Consider the following 17829-nt stretch of genomic DNA (forward strand, 5'->3'; position numbering starts at 1 on the left):
GATGAGGACTTTCCTGTGACAGTTGCCTACAATGCCGGTGTTTGTTTCTATAGAGTGGGTCAGTTTCAACTTTGCAAGATCAGTCTAGCGCTTCTGACTCACAGCCTGTAAGTATGTTTACATGCTTAAAGAATTTGCCACTGATGATTTAAACGCAAGTTTTAAGCAAGCAGTGTATAATTACGCTTGTTGTTGGTCATTTATTCGATCACAAATGCAAACATTGTTTTATGTTTACGCAGCGCGATACACAACGCAACACGTAAAATTACAGTATAAGTCATAATCAGTAATTATGTCCCCACTGGATGCAACAAATGCTTTGTTTATAATGGGTTATATTGTTTTTGTCTTGTCACACCTGACGCAAATCCATTAATAAATGTTTGGAAGTGAAGTAAACTTCAACGTATGTAGGGAGCAATGAACTCTATGCAGGGATCATATCAATCAGAACACAGTTCATGTACATAGCTCTCTTGTAATGAGCTGGTTATATGAATCAGGTGTGTTAACTAAGAGAGACGTGCAAAGCATGCAGAGCAGGGGGATACAAGGACTGGGATTGGGAACCGCTGTGGTAAAGGGTGTAACATTTCCGTCACATGCTTTAGTCATTCAGCCAATCACAACGCACTGGATAGCTGGCCAATCAGCACAAACCTCGCTTTACAGACCGATGAGCTTTGTAAAAATCAATGCGTTTCAGAAAGGAGGAGCATAGAGGAGCAACAATAATGTACATCATGTGGAAAATAAAGTGTTTTTTGAACCTTAAACCACATAAACACATCGCATTACACCAAATACACAAAATGATTTTCTTTTTAGCAACATCATATGACCCCTGTAATGAGTTTGTAAGATTTATTTTATGCTTAACAAGGCTGCATTTATTTGATCAAAAATGCATTAAAAAATAATATTGTGAAATATTATTACCAGGTGTGTGTTCACTGCTGTCTGTGTGCACTTAGAATGGGATTAATTTAAAGCACTAATTCCAAGTATGGTTTACCAAACTTGGCCATGTCACAATCACTTTCACTTTCAATATTCACTATAAATATTTTTTACAATTTTCTAATTGAATATGTTTTAAAATTTCATGTATTCCTGTGATTGACGAAATTTCAGCATCATTCCTCCAGTCTTCAGTGTCCCTCAAAAATAATTTTAATATGCTCAAGAAATGTTTATTCTCAGTGTTGAAAACTGCTTAATATTCTTGTGAAAAACTGCATTCTTTAAAAATAACAGCAGTTATTTGAAACATAAATCTTCTGTACATTACAAATGTTTTAAATGTTTAAACTAGAGGTGGGCATAGATTATTTTTTTTAATCTAGATTAATCTCACTGTGATCTTGAAATTAATCTAGATTAAAATGGCTCCTTCGAATTCTGTCGTCGGCATTCAGAATATGTGTGTTACCCAAATAAAATTGACAAACAGTAAGTCTTTGAGAAGGGGTTTATCAAGCTAGATGTCGCATTAGAAAAGGGGCTCATCTCCTGTTTCCAAAATGCATCACAAAGTGCTTGAAAAAGCTGCAAACTAATTCCACATTGCACAAGGTGCAAACAACATTACTCCTGTTTCACAACAATGTTTACGTTTTTTTTTTCAAGTTTGTAGGTGTCAAGGTACAGAAACCAAATAATAGCACTGGATAGTCTTCAATGTAAAAATTAAATATACAGTCAAACCTTTATTCAGACACCTTCAACATTTCTCACATTATTACAGTTTTGCTATATATATCAAAAATTATATCTGGTTTCTGAATAAGTTTTGGTTTGACTGTTAAAACTACAAAGTAATTCAGTCAGAGCAGTGAGTGATTTTCTTTCATTTTCTTGGATTAACATTACAGCAGCCAGTAGCTAAATTAGGCGCGGTCACTTTAAGAGACGATGAACAGTTTTTTCGAGCATAATTTCCAAGGTGGATATTTTGAAATATTTTGTATGTATTTGTGGGCACAAGAGCAAAAATAAGCAAATTCGATCTTCAAGTGTTTTGAGACGCCTTTCTCTGCGCGAGCCCTGAACACCAGAACACCGTGGTGTTGAATTGGGCTCTTTCACATCTTTTTGTTTTTTCAAACTGCGATTTGTATTTGTTCGTTCGGGTGCAGGAGGAACTTCGAGGTGAACTTCGCAGAAGAGAGCTCTGTTCAGTGTTGCTGTCCATGATACACGGCTCTCTCTCTCGTGTGCAAATAAATGGCACGTGCTACTCTGTTCAGCCTTTCCGCGTCTTGTGTTTGGATGCTTTAATGTTTAAATCGACAAGCGGTAAGGCTTAACAACACGTGAAAAAGATAAGCTTTCGTGACGATGCGCAGCAGTGGCCCATCAACTGTCCTTTTTAGGCTGGCCTCAGCCAGTCGGTTATATAAAATATCAAGGTGAAAGTCATCATAGCTTGCTTAGTATAGACCCAGCTCCCAACCCAACTTTGAGAATAGAATAACAGCAATATTTTTTTTATCGCCCGATAAGAGTCTCGCGTTAAGGCAGCACGTAAACGGCGATAACGGCCCACCACTAGTTTAAACTTATTATTATAATTATTATTTTTGAATTATCAGTTTTTTACAAACATTGAGCAACCTTGCTGAAAATATTTTGTATATTCAAACTTTTTAATGGTTGTGTAATTTTCTTAATGCGTCTTGGATTGTGCATTTTAATGAATACTTGACTGACAGCACTAATTAATTTCTGTATTCCTTTGCTTATTTAATTGTGAGGTTTGTGAACTAATAATAATTAATGAAGTCTGTTACACAAACAGGTTTTTCATGGCATATTTCTAAAGAGTCACAAGAGCATTGAGGTATTTTAACAACAGTGTATTTCTATATTCCACCTTCAAAGCTTAACAACAGGCCAACATTTAGCACCTCAGTTTTGTTGCCAAATATGTGCTTCACAGCACAGCTGATACTCTCTGAGTGCAAAAAATAAAACTAAATATATATAAGATAATAATAATAATAATAACTATCTTCAGTATATTTTTGTTCTCAATGTTTTAAACTCAAATGACACATTATCTTGAAAAGGAACCAGGAACGTCATAGATGTTCAAATCTATTAATATGCATAATTGCTATCAGTGCTGACTGAAGTTCAAAAGAGCAAGCTGTCTAGTGACAGCACACTTTTTAGTTACTTTCTTTATTGCTCTTGCTTGCCAACTTGTGTGAGAAAGCATGTGATGGTAGAAGTGCAAAACTGTTGATGTTGAGAAGGTCTTGTGATGGAATGATTATTTTGTGTTGAGTCTTTCCAGTATTTTGAACAGCCCGTGGCCTTATTTGATAACAGGAAGGTCTGATGTTTTGCTCAATCATTCCAGGCAGGCAGTCAATTATTTTCTTTTCTCATATTGAGATCAGTTATGTGATGAACAATTATTTACAGAAATAATAGATAATCTACTTTAATATCTTACACATATTGCATACACTGACAGGGATGTGAATGACACACTTATGGTAAAACATTAGATTGGTGGCATGATTTTTGTTTAGCGTACAAGGGGAAATTTTAAACAGCCAGTGATTACCACACATTTTTATTAACCTGCAGTAACGGTGCAAAAATAATCATTAAATCACTTTAACATTATTGTTGTTGTTGTTAATACTCCATCTGCAGCTTACAGAGTTTAAAGGGCTCATATGATGTTGCTAAAAATAACATTATTTTGTGTATGTTTATGCGGTTTAAGGTAAAAAAAAAAAAAAAAAAAGTATCTTCCAGTGCGTTGTGATTGGCTGAATGCCTCAAGCGTGTGACAGAAATGTTGCGCCCTTAACATATGCCGTCCGTCTCCCAGCGGTACGAGACTCAGTCCAGCTGCTCTGCTCATGCACATCTCATCATCGGTTCTCTTTTAGTAGTTCAGTCAATGAACTGTTAGGAGTAACTGAATAACTCATAATATTGGTTTATTTCACGTCAGAGGGAATGTAAGACATATTTATCAACCGAATAACTTAAAGGGTTAGTTCATGTTTGAAACACGCCTCATGTTCATGTTCATGTTCAATGTTTGAACTGCCCAGCTTTATAGAAACAGCCGTTGTGCCACAGATGCAGGCTACTGGTTCAGGAAACAGTCCTCATCTCCCATAAAATGCGCCGCACACATCTGAATATTTGGGTTGGACTGTTCTGGAACAGTGTTGAAATACAACTTAACCTTAACTTTTATAAAGAATATCTCTTTGGATTTGAGACTTAAGCCTTAGCAACTTTAAAGATCTTCTTTATGCACCAAGAGCTTGTAACACTCCCAAACAGAAAGGACATTTTTAAATCGCATCCTATGACCCCTTTAAGAAAATGATCACATCACATTGAACACTTCCTGATGTTTCATTTGTCCTCAGAATTAACATGGATACAATTGAAGCACTGTGCTCGTCCTAGAGATACACTGATTTGATTTCTATCTTGTTTAACTCCAGGAAAGGCTGAAGGCATCAAGCCCACAGAGTGTTAATATCATCATCTTTCCCAATAGGCTTTATTGAATCTGTCTGTGTTTCTGTAGCCTATGCACGTATGTGTGAGAGTGTGTGCGGCTGATTTTGGTTTTTCTCTGGTCCTAATGGAAAGGGTGGAAGAAGCAAGAAAGGAGCTGATGGCTGGAGTTGGGCTTCTCGCAAGCTGACACTAAAGTCTTCCACCCTAAATATAAAAAAATTCAAACAGGTCAGGTTTAAAATTGAAACAGACTTGAAAATCTAATCCACTGAGGGATGAAAGTCTGGGGAGCATTCCTGATCTGCGGTCCTCAGAGAGGTAGGTTTGTGAGTGTGAGTGTGTGTCTCAGAGCAGGGCTATTATATATTAAATGACATAATCCCACACCAGTATGATCTCTCTATCTGTGTGGGAAAGAAGAAAAAGTCTCTTTTGTGTATTATGTAACACCTGCTTCTGTAAATTATTGAAAGTGCTTTAAAAACTGACCATCCGTCTCATCTTTGTCTCCTATTTCCCTTCTTATCTTTCCATCTTCGTATCTTCTATCAAACTTCAACACATCTACCATCTCCTCCATACAGCGAGCTCAAACCTGAGCAGTCATGCTCATGAGTACCCAGACTGCCAAGAAGGGGGTAATGAAACCAGCCTGCTGGTGTCCCCTCTGGTGGTGGCTGGCATCGTCATCGGCCTGGTGCTCTTCCTCTCCTGCGTCACCATCATCGTGGGCAGTCTGCGCAAAGACAGCCGCCTGCGCAACCCCCACCTGCATGCCAGCTACGGTCAGTGGTCTAACGTCATGGGCTCCACAAAACTCACCATGGCTTTGTTTGTAGTTTCTGTGTGCCATAATTCGTTTTCAAAAAGTTGAGAGGAATCAGCCCTTCCACGCATCAAGCCTTTGTTTGGGAGTTCAGGGAATGAAGGCCAATCCTTGCACGGCCCTACTGCTTCTTTCTGTTAGCCTGGTCCAAGGTAGCATTGTAGTTAGTGATATGGTCAGCATGACCCTCTATCTACAATATGGCATTAAATGTATTAGAAATTGCAAAAATATGAAGTTTTAGGTTTACTTTGAACTTTGTGTGTCCTTGCAGAGTAACCACTGGAGTTTTTTTATCTTGAACAATGGTCATGTTTCACTGTGTTTTATAGTTTTGAACCTTTTTTATTCAGTTTGTGCCATCTTTCTTTAAATGTCACTTACCGGTAGTTTGATTTTCTTTTTGATTTTCTTTTTTTGTCTTTATACATTTTTAATGAGGTCATATCATGAAAAATAAAATATTTTTTTTATTTTACATTTAGGTCATTGTACTATGAAAACACTGTATCTTCTTTATCTTATTTTGTTATCCCTGATCATTTCAGTCTGATCTTTACATTTTTGGGTATTAAGGATTTTTTTTTTATGTCAGAATCAAACTTTTAAACATATTTTATTGTATTAGCACAACAATTTGAAGGAATAGTTCACTCTGTCATAATTTACTCATGCACTTGTTCCAAACCCATAAGAGTTCATATTAGAAACACAAATGACAGATATTTTTATTTTAAATTCCTGTCCCTCCATTAATTGTGACCCAAAATGTCCAAGGTTCAGAAAGTTCAGAAAGAGGTATGAGAGCAGATTATAGGAATAAAGGTAATCCATAGTGGTTTAGGCCTTATAAAGAGACATGATAACTTTATATGATGAACCGATTCTATTAATGATCAACACACATTCATAGAACTCTTTAAATATGGTATACAGAAGATCAAATGTGCGAAAGATCCGTTGTTCTTATGTGTCAAGCAAGCAAATTAATCTTCAGTAGATGGACCAAAATATCTTAGGTTTCTTTAAAAATATATTTTTCATCATTAAATCTGTGTTGTGAAGAAACAAAAGTCTTAAAGGGTTTGAAGACATGAGTAAATGATCACAGAATTCTAATTCTTGTTAATTGAAATCCATTTATGAACTAAAATAATATGCAACGTATGAAAGTACCACTGTCAATAACATTCTCAGACTTGTAATTGAAGAAACAGAAATGATCACGTTTTGTTGCTGTTGTTTCTACAGCTCCAGATGGCCTCTCATATGGTGGCTCCATTGGAGAGCTGAGGTCCACTTGTGTTGAGGACTTTCCCCCTGCGTTTGATTTCGACTCCTACGTGGAGACAGTATCTCAAGTCAACGTCGCGTACCCAGACTCCCCACCTCAGTGAGTCATATTTTACCTCTGGATTGAGTCTGTGTTCATATATATTGTATGTACAGTGTGGGGTAGAGGTGGGAACATGTGTGTGTGTAGTCAGTAATGAGATCACTGGGACAGAGAAGGCACACTTCCTCTTTAAAGGATTCCATTCCGTCGTCCTTCTCACAGTCTTCAAAGGCCCTCGGTGTAGCATGAGCTGATAACCATGTTAAAAGCCAGTTAGAGATGCTAAAGATAGAAATAGTCCAGAATAATTTGCCATATTTCAGCTATATTTCACTCGTTTCTCTCTCAACCTGACATGAAGTGTAACTCTTATCAGATTCAGACATTCATTCTTGAAGGGTCTGTTTGGAAATAATGAAACCTGTTTCTAGTTAGATTAGTTCTGGGGTCTGGGAAAAGCAGAATGACTCTTTGTTGACGCAAACTTTATGTATATTTGTTAGCTAAAACCAGAGTTTGACTCTGTTCTTTTTTTCTATTGTGTAAAAATTAGGAATAAGATAAATAAATGGGCAAAAATAGAAAGCGTTTGCAGGGAACCAGATGGACCATTTCTATTCACTCTTCTCAGCTCTCAGTCCTTTTCTTCTGTCACTGCTCAGAAGTTTTCACCTTTCGCAGTCCTCCCTCATCCTTTTCAGTTCTCCTAACAAGCAGGAATTGCTGATAAATGCCATGGCTTTGCACTGAAAAAGGCTTGGTGTGTTTGATCTAAATGGCAGCTTGTCTAATTGGCATCTTCAAAGAATCTGTCAGTTCCCTTCCTTGCCATTTAATAATAATAATAATAATAATACATCAAACTTGTATAGCGCTTTTTTGGACACTCAAAGACGCTTCACATGGGTAAACAAACAAAACAAAACAAAACAAAACAACAAGGGTTTAGGGAAAAGCTAGTTTGAACAGGTGGGTTTTGAGTACTGATTTGAAGTTTGGCAGTGAGTCCGAGTTTCTGATGGATGTAGGGAGTGAGTTCCAGAGGGTGGGGGCAGTGATAGCGAAGGCTCGATCCCCCAAAGTCCGTCGGTTAGTGCGGACGATCGGAGCAAGGCGGTTTGTGCCAGCTGAACGGAGGTGGCGGGTGGGTTGGTGCTGTTCCAGGAGCTCAGTGAGGTAGAGTGGGGCCAGGTTATGGAGGGACTTATAGGTGAGGAGAAGGAGCTTATATTGAATGCGATAGTGAACAGGTAGCCAATGGAGCTGACGGAGAACGGGGGTGATGTGTTCTCTTGACCGGGTGTGGGTTAGGAGGCGGGCAGCTGAGTTTTGGATGTATTGCAGTTTTTGTAGTTGATTGGTAGGAAGTCCGTATAGAAGGCTATTGCAATAGTCAAGTCTTGAAGTTATGAATGCATGAATGAGAATTTCAGCTGTTGCCAAGGTAAGGGAGGGGCGAAAGCGAGCAATATTGCGGAGGTGGAAAAAGGATAGTTTAGTGATATGGTTGATGTGTGTTCGGTATGAGAGGGTGGGGTCCATTATGATGCCAAGGTTTCGGACAGAGAGGGAGGGGGTGACAATATGTCCGTCGATAAGGAGAGTAAAGTTCTGAATAGAGGAGAGGAGAGATTTTGGGCCCGTGATAAGGAGTTCTGTTTTACTGCTGTTGAGTTTAAGAAAATTATTGTCCATCCAGGTTTTAATGTCAGAAATGCAATCGGTGATGGTGGAAAGAATAGCCGGGGAGATGGATTTGGTGGAAAAGTAGATTTGGGTATCATCTGCGTAGCAGTGAAAATGGAGTCCATGGTTGCGGATGATCTGACCGAGGGGAAGCATGTAGATGGTGAAGAGGAGGGGGCCGAGAACGGAACCTTGGGGGACGCCATGGGTGACAGGGGAGGTGTGGGAGTTGCAGTTATTAACAGAGACAAAATGGTGACGATCAGAGAGGTAAGATGTGAGCCAGCGAAGTGCTGTACCAGAGATGCCAATAGATTGAAGACGATGGAGAAGGACAGTATGGTCAATAGTGTCAAATGCAGCGGAGAGGTCGAGGAGAAGGAGGATGGATATGAAACCAAAGTCGGCAGCAATGAGGAGATCATTTGTGACTTTAAGAAGGGCTGTTTCTGTGCTGTGGTGTGGACGGAATCCGGATTGAAATGTTTCGAAGAGTTGAGAGGAGTGGAGATATTGATGGAGTTGTGTGTTTACGGCGCGTTCCAGAATTTTTGAAAGTAACGGAATATTGGAGATGGGTCTGAAGTTATCTAGATTGTCAGGGTTGAGGCCAGGTTTTTTCAGGAGGGGTGTGATGGATGCAAGTTTTAGCGGGGATGGAACAGATCCAGACGTAAGGGAAGTGTTGATGATGATGGTGATGAGAGGAATAAGGGTTTCTTGACAGCTTTTGAAGAGAGGAGAAGGGATCGGGTCAAGCTGGCAGTTTGAGAATTTCATGGTCGAAAGGAGTTTGGAGGTGTCAGAGGGAGACAGTGGAGAGAAGGAGGAAAAGCTGTGGTGTGTGAGCAGAGGGAGTTGATATTCAGAAGGAGGAGAAGCGGAGGAAGTGGATGCTAGTGAACAGTGTATTGTATGGATTTTGGTATGGTAGGATGACAGAAAGTTATTGCATTTGTCTATAGTGAATGTGGAGGTTATATTGTCCTTGGGTTTGGTCAGTTTTGCAAATGTGGAGAATAATGTGCGGGGGTTAGAAGAATTTGAGTGGATGAGTTGTGAGTAGAAATTGGACCGGGCAGTTTTGAGAGCAGAATTGTATGTGGTTATGGCGTGTTTGTAGGCTTGTGCATGGACAGTGAGACCGGATTTTTTATGGATCCTTTCAAGTTGTCTTTTTTGTCTTTTGAGAATGTGAAGATCTGGGGTGTACCAAGGAGCAGAGGTGGAGAAGGAGACTGAGGCAGTTTTAAGAGGGGCTATTTGGTTGAGGCAGGTGGAGAGTGTGTGGTTGTAGAAATTGACTAGATCAGAGGCAATCGGATCGGAGGGAAGTGAAGAAGTAGAGATGGCATGGGATATGGATGAGTTGAGAGAGATGGGACTAATAGATTTCAGGTTTCGAAATGTAATTGTTCTTGTGTGTTTGATGGTAGGAGAGGGGGTAATGACATCCAAGGTGATGGCCAGATGATCAGAAATTGTGAGGTCAGTCAATGAAAGGTTATGTATGGTGAGGGAGGGTGTGGAACAGACCAGGTCCAAGATGTGTCCATGATTATGTGTGGGTGAGGTGACATGCTGGGTAAGATTGAGGCAGTTTAAAATGTCCAAAAAGTCAGATGTGAATTTTGCTGTCGGAGAGTCGATATGAATGTTGAAGTCACCAATGAGGAGAACGGACGGAGAAATGGAAGACAGCTGAGTTACGAAGTCTGTGAAATCAGAAAGAAATGATGGACAAAGTTTGGGAGGGCGGTAGATGACTGCAGCAGTGAGTGATTGGGAACCAGGAAGTCTGAAAGCCAAGTGTTCAAATGAGGATACAGCCGGGATGGGGATGAGGCGGATGGAGATATCGCTGCGGTGAATAACTGCGATGCCACCACCTCGCCGGTCCAGACGGGGGTTGTCAATGAAGGAGTATCCAGGTGGGGTGGTCTGATTTAATGCAAAGTAATCCATAGGTTTATGCCAGGTTTCGGTAAGACAGAGAAAATCCAGTTTATTGTCAGTAATGAATTCACAGAGGAGCAGGCTTTTATTGTTGAGTGATCTTGTATTGAATAGCGCTGTCTTAAGAGGCTTTTGTTTTGAAATCCAAATGGCGGAAGTTGAGACGGGCAGGAGGTTAGATGAAGTCGCGTGAAGAGTGCGCGGATGACGTATGCGGATGTTGTTGTTGCGCCAGTTTCCAGGCTGGAGTGAACTTCGGCCGGACCAGAAAGATGGAATACTGTTTTCGGCACTGAAGTAGTAGTGAAGATTACGACGGGAGCCTCGGTGGATATAAGGGCGACGACGAAGAAGACAGTGTTGTTGCAGAGTAGAGATGATGTCCAGTGAAGGAGGTGCGCGGTGGTTAAATCTGAGAAGCTGCAAGGACGTGTATCGAAGTGCCATGGTCAGAGCCGTAGATGACAGAAAGGCCAGCAGGAAAGTCATAAACAGTAGTAGCCGCATAGCTGACAGGCTGCTCCGGAGTGCAGGCCGGCCAGTAACCGGGCTGTAATCCACTGCTCGAGCAGAAAATAGCGGGGATGGGCCGAAGGCAACCCCGGGGGCTAGCTTGTTGATGGTCACAGCAGAATCACAACGTGACGGGCAGCAGATGCGGCGACCAGGCAAAGACACAATCCTGATCTTGAGGTAGGAACAGATACCACCGGTACTAAACAAAGTCAGTAGGTAAAACCGTTTTTGTTACAAACAAACTTTTTCGTCCGGAGTGAGAAGCGGCAGCCAAAACGCGCCAGCGTCCTCTCAGCGTCACATCCGGAGTCCCCTGCCTGCCTGCTTCGACACATCGACCCATAAAATACTCCTCAGGTAGAGGACATGTCTCAGAGCGAGAAACGCTTATTGTTTATAAGATCTCATTCCAACACTATGATTTTAGGGTTGGTATCAAAACCAGATCCTAACATTTTGGAAGCAGCTCAAATGGCCATTGCTGTTTTAAGCATTTATTACTCATAAGAGCACTGCCAAAGCAATTTGATTGCAAAAACTAAGGAACTTTTTAACCTTGTAATGCATTACAAAATCAATACCAAATCATTAGCTGAGGCGATACATTTCAAAATTATTATGACCTCAGGGATATCTGTGCATCCTGGAGTCATTATAACTATCCTCTGTATCAAGTAACTATAATCTATCCATTTGGGATTTATGAATTCTATTATCTTATTTTAAGCAAACTCCAAAACCATTATAATCTCCTTGGGGATAGGCTTTATATGCTGATATGTTTATGACTTCATAATAGAAGTGTATAAGCTAAAATTATTATGACCATATTAGGAACATTCTTAAATGATGTGGGCATAGTGATTTTGGAATGTATAGCTTCTGATGGAGAAGTAATGAATTTCTTAATAAAGTCAATTATATTAGAAATCAAATACCCCCTTATGAGGTCATTGTGATTGTGGAATGTATTGCGTGAACTCTCACCTTTAGACTACTCAACCAAAGATACAGTATTGGCCAAAATTATTAGAACACTAGTATTTTCACTTTCTATCTTTTGCTGTAGTGTGTCAGTAGGAAATATCATATCTAATATCTGTCTTCATTTATGATATGAATGAAAGTGTGCACACATGACAGCGCTCATCTGGCAGTGTTTAGTAGATGGGAACTTTTGTAAAAACGTGCAGTGCTACACCTACATTAATTTAACATGCCAAAGAAACCTTTCATTTGAGTTCAGGTTTCTGGAAGGAGCAATAGGTGAGTGAAAAGAATCATTGCTTACTCAAATGTAAGGAGACTGGATTTAAAGTCTACATTTCATTTTTAATACTGTAAGTATCAGATATGAGCTACTGACCAGATTAGCCTATCATTTTGACTGTTTATCAAAATCAGTTAAGGTAGTGTTGAATTGTCTGAGCAAAGGTACAGTAAATGTGATCTGTTTGACATGTGGGACATCTACAAGTTCATAAAAATCAAGTATATATGAACCAATTATGAATGGTAACAAGGTGAAGGCTCAGCTCATGAATATTAAGTTATATGACTGAACACTTCCTTCCTTGTAAGCATGAGCTCATTAATATTCATTAACCCACCCATCTTGCAATCTTATCCGCCTTTAAATTTAAAACACTGCCCGGATATATACTTTAAACTTTACTGAATGCAGTGCATGTTTCATGCTGCTGTCAAAGATGTTGACTTGTGACTTTGTGCAGAACAGTCACTTCTGATTGACCTGACAGTTGAGTCAGTTAATCTGCTCTCAATGTGACTCTGTCTAGTCAAGTTATTTATCACTTTCTCAATACTCAAGTGTTTCTTTGGTTGCATAACAAATATCTAAATTGTTAAGCATGTGGCTGTTAGTTTGTTAGTGTGTGTGTGTGTGGGTGTGTGTGTATATGTGTGTGTTTAATATCAGAGAGGAAAGGTTTAGTTAGGGTCATGCTTTTGCTCAGCTTGCCTGCCCTTCATGGCTTGTTTCACAGTGCGCAAATTTTATTTACATCTCTATGACAGTTCCATTAGACTGGCAGAGCCCTCTGGTGAAGCTCTGTAAAGGGGCTTTTGAATAGGGTGAAATTATGTCTCCCCTGGAGCAAGAGCTACCTGAAAGAGCAGTGCCTCCTCCTATTAAAAAGCAAATTATGACTGATATTGAATATTAGTGCAGGTCTGGAGGCCTATTAAGAATTACTGAATAGTGTGTAATTCTGTTTGAGAGATATCTGACCCTCAGTCCAGATACTCAATTTAATTTGAGACCAGCAGTCTCAAAGTATGAAAGTAGAAAGTATGATATCAGATTTATCACTGTTCTATATACTTTTGGCATTGTATGTAATTTCGTACGTAAGCCACTTTAGTACCCACAACCAAAACATCTTCCTGTGACCCTGTTATGCAGTTAGTTCCAGTCCTCCAATCTGATTGGCCATGCAGTGTTTCAAGATTATAATTTGTTTGTTTGTCTGTATTTGTATATTCCAGGTGCTGTGTCAGTTTGTGCTAGCATTGGGGATTTTTGACTAGCTCTCACTGGTAACACCATTAAATCATTCATTTAGCCATTTTGTTGACCAAGTCATTGAATCAATCGTTCAACTGATTAGTTAATCGATGCTGATTCCTTCAGAAAAAAAAAAAGTCATCTTATATAAGTGAGTAAATAATCATTCATTCAATCAGTTTGTTTAACAACACTGATTCATTCATGATTGAAACAAGGGACCCTTAATGAATGAGTCATTGAATCAGCCGTTCAGCTCATTAGTTCAACAACAATTCATTATGATATACAGCTACTGGGATGAAGTGGTTAAAGGGATACTCCACTGAAAAATACTCTCATCATTTACTCACCCTCATGCTGACCCAGTAACTAATTAATCAGACCTTTTTTTATTATTATTATTATTAATTCCATGATTAATCCCACCTAATTTCTCAATCCCGCAATCTTCAAATAATGTAGAAACAACATGAAGACATAATGTTTGCACCTGCAACTAACTTCAGAAGACACTGATTCATGAACTGGGTTTGTATAGATTACCGTGGTCTGCTTCATTTGGTTTTTAAAGCATCAACTTTCAGGGTTCCATCTACTTGCATTATATGAACTCACAGAAATTGATTATAAAAAATAAAAAAAATCTTTGTTTGTCTTCAACTGAACAAGAAAGTCATATACATTTGAAATGGCATGATGATTTATTGAACTTGTTTATTGATAAATTGTTATACAATTTATCACACATTAAAGGGTGACTCCACCCCAAAATGAACATTTTGTCAATAATCACTTATAGCCATGTTGTTCGCGACGAGAATACCTTTACAAATACGCGTCTGACACAAATGAGCGATGCAGCATACTCTAAGGTGATATGTAGAGACACAGAGGAGACTGTTGACAAGGAAATTGTTGAATAAAGTTGTTATTTTTGTTTGTTTTTTGTGTACAAAAAGTATTATTGTCCCTTTGCGGTTGAATCACTGATGGCAGATGGACTATTCTGATGATGCTTTTCAAACTTTTCTGGACCTTGACAGTGTATTTTACTTGTCAGTCAATGGGACAGTCTCAAGCCTCCCCGTTTTCATCTAAAAAATCTTAAATTGTGTTCCGATGACGAACAAAGCTTTTACGGGTTTGGAACAACATGGGGGTAAGTGATTAATGACAAAATTTTCATTTTGGGGTGGAGTATCCCTTTAACATGGATGTGATTACCTGTTGCTGAATTACAGCAACACTGATATTTGTAACAACAGCATCGTTGTGTGATATTGCTTTGCTTAAAAATATTATTTAGCTATTTTTATGAAGGTGGCTTCTTTCATTATAAGACCTCAGTTCCAATGTTCTATGTTCTGCAGTGTTTTGTATGTTATCTTGTGAAGTGTTTTGAGAGAAGAGGAGGTGTTGCAGCTGCTAAGGCAGTGAAGCTGAACGGCGCTCTCCATCACTGCCTGCCTCTCTGCTGGCCTTCATTCATCTGTGCCAAAAATGAGCGGGAGCAGAATCACTCTTCAGATCAGAGGAGACGAGCCTCCAGTCACATCATAATGTGCATTTATCACCACTGGCACATTGCAACCCGCCCTATTAAAAAAACTCAGTGCTTTCTGTCGTCACAGTTAAAGCAACAGAGCTAAAAAAAATATATATGTGTATATATATATATATATATATATATATATATATATATATATATATATATATATATATATATATATATATATATATATATATATATATATATATATATATATACTCTATATGTGCATAGAGGAACAAATTGTCTGTGTGTGTATATGTGTACTGGCATAGGTCCATTATGCTGTGGAGGCACTGGGCTACCTAGGCATTTCCACATGCCACATTTGGGAACCTGCCACTTTATTCTACATGCACATATGTGGACACTAACATGGAGTCCACTGCTATGCTGTTCTTTGATATCTTCAGGACTTTGGAATGAGGAGTTATCAGCGCAGTGGGTGTAAGTGCAAGCCCATTGCTACAGAATGGCCGTGTGCTTGTGTGGCTGTGCTTGTGTCTCTGTGGGACTGGCAGGGAGGGGCTGTGGCATGTGACTCATGCCAGGGCTGCTATGGCCACAGATGGCACCTGGGAACTTAGTGCTTAGGGCATGTATATGAGCTGTTCACCTGTGGAGCCTGTGAAGTGCCACTTCCGCAGAGCGGGAGAAAGCTAGGCAGATCCCAGAAACACACACACTCTGCAATGTGTGTGTGTGTGTGTGTGTGTGTATTAGGGGTGTAAGGGTACACAAACATGATGGTTTGGTATGTAGCTCGGTTTTGACGTCACGGTTCAGTATGGTTTCGGTACAGCAGGAGGAAAAAAAAGTTTTTTTATTTAACAATAATTATCATTTTATAATTATAATTATAGTTTTCTTAAGGATAATAATCTACCTCCGCTTCTGCTCTAAACTATAGTGAGCTCTTTTACTTTACTAAAGGGTTAAAATTAACAACAGAGCCTAAACTACAATAATAGTTTAATAATAATAGTAATAATAGTATAATAATAGTAACTATGGTAATTAAAACTCAAATAAAAAAAAAGTATGCAAACATGTAAATTGTTTTAAAATCAATTTTTAAACTATACAATTTCTATTTGTTGTTGAAATAATAATTTACAGAGTCATAAGTTCTTTCATAAAATGTTTACTAACAGGTAAAGTAAAATTAAGTATAGTATAATATTTAGCAAAATGCTCTTCACTATACTTTATTTCTCTAGCAAAAAACGAGCTGTGGACACTGATGACTTATGTCTGAGGTCAATGAAATGCTATGTAATATTTTGTTTACAAGCTGTTTTTAAGTTCTCCTTTGGCCAGTTGAACCAGCAGGTTGTTCCAACTATGTCAGATTGTGTGGAGGACTTATCTGGTTGTCTTGTCCCGATGGCTTTCTAGGAGACAAGGTCTTCACTGGGGATGTGTCCCTGGGGCTCATCTAGTTGTCCTGGTCTCCGCTGACATTCAGGGCTGTCGTGTCAGGGCTGTATCTCTAGGTACTGATCCACCATCTGGCTTGGATACGTTCTGGATCCTGGTGATTACAGTGACCATCTGATCCTGGAATAAGAAAGAAACATACTAATATTAGTGTACATGCCATTCTTCTATCGATGTAATAAGTACATTGTGTGTTATGGGAAGTGTTCCCGGTTCCGGTTGACCTAATTAATGCAGCCTAACAATCCTTTAATAGATTTTAATATTAGAAATGTGTTACTGTGTTATGTGTAAGCCAGGTTAAAGAGATGGGTCTTTAAACTAGATTTAAACTGACAAATTGTATCTGCCTCCCAAACAATGTTTGAGAGATTATTCCAGATTTTGGGTGCTAAATAGGAAAAGGATCTGTTGCCCACAGTTGATTTTGATATTCTCTGTATTATCAAATTGCCAGAGTTTTGAGAACACAACAGACGTGGAGGACTGTAATGCAATAAGAGCTAACTCAAATACTGAGGTGCTAAACCATTCAGGGCTTTATAAGTAATTATTAAGATTTTAAAATATGTATGATGTATAATTGGGAGCCAGCGCATACTTCCTATTTCTAGTAAGAACTCTAGCTGCTGCATTAAGTAAGAACTCTAGCTGCTGCTGGAACTCTGCACTAGCTGGAGTTTGTTTATTAAGCATGCAGAACAACCATGCAATAAAGCATTACAATAGTCTAACCTTGAGGTCATGAACGCATGAATTAACGTTTCTGCATTTGACATTGAGAGCATAGGTCGTAATTTAGATATATTTTTGGGATGGAAAAATGCAGTTTTACAAATGCTAGATATGTGGCTTTTAAAAGAAAGATTGCTATCAAATAGCATACCTACGTTTCTAACTGATGATGAAGAATTGACAGAGCAGCCATCAAGCGTTAGATAATGTTCTAGGTCATTACATGCAGAGGATTTATGTACAAACACCTCTGTTTTTTGTTTTGTTTTGTTTTCTCAGCATTTAGCAGTAAGAAATTACTTGTCATTCAGTTTTCTATATTAACTAGATGCATTCTGTTAGTTTTTCAAATTGGTATGTTTCACAGGGCAGCAAAGAAAAAAAGACCTGAGTGTCATCAGCATAACAGTGAAAGATAACACCATGTTTACTGATGATATCTCCCAAGGGTAATATGTAAAGTGAAAAGTAATGGCCCTAATACTGAGCCTTGAGGTACTCCATACTGCACTTGTGATCGATATGATACTTCTTCATACACTGCTATGCATTGATCGGTCAGTAATTAACTAGTTCTTTGGGGTCAAGTTGTGGTTTTTTAATGAGAGGTTTAATAACAGCCAGTCTGAAGGTTTTGGGGACATATCCTAATGACAATAACAAATTAATAATAGTCACAAGGCACTTAGATGGAATAGGGTCTAACATACATATTGTTGGTTTAGATTATTTAACAAATTTATACAATT

At 38.8% G+C, this 17829-nt stretch overlaps 1 protein-coding gene across 1 annotated transcript in view; it reads left to right on the forward strand.

Annotated features, from left to right (window-relative positions):
• LOC127961692 (protein BEAN1-like) overlaps positions 1–17829 on the forward strand; it is a 79057-nt gene that overhangs the window by 40791 nt on the left and 20437 nt on the right. Inside the window, exons 4-5 of the mRNA XM_052560922.1 lie at positions 5091–5291; positions 6584–6725. Coding sequence (XP_052416882.1) covers positions 5091–5291; positions 6584–6725 — 343 coding nt within the window. The remainder of the gene's footprint in view (positions 1–5090; positions 5292–6583; positions 6726–17829) is intronic.

The sequence above is a fragment of the Carassius gibelio genome, chromosome B7 (assembly GCF_023724105.1).
Source record: "Carassius gibelio isolate Cgi1373 ecotype wild population from Czech Republic chromosome B7, carGib1.2-hapl.c, whole genome shotgun sequence".
Taxonomy (NCBI): Eukaryota; Metazoa; Chordata; class Actinopteri; order Cypriniformes; family Cyprinidae; genus Carassius; species Carassius gibelio.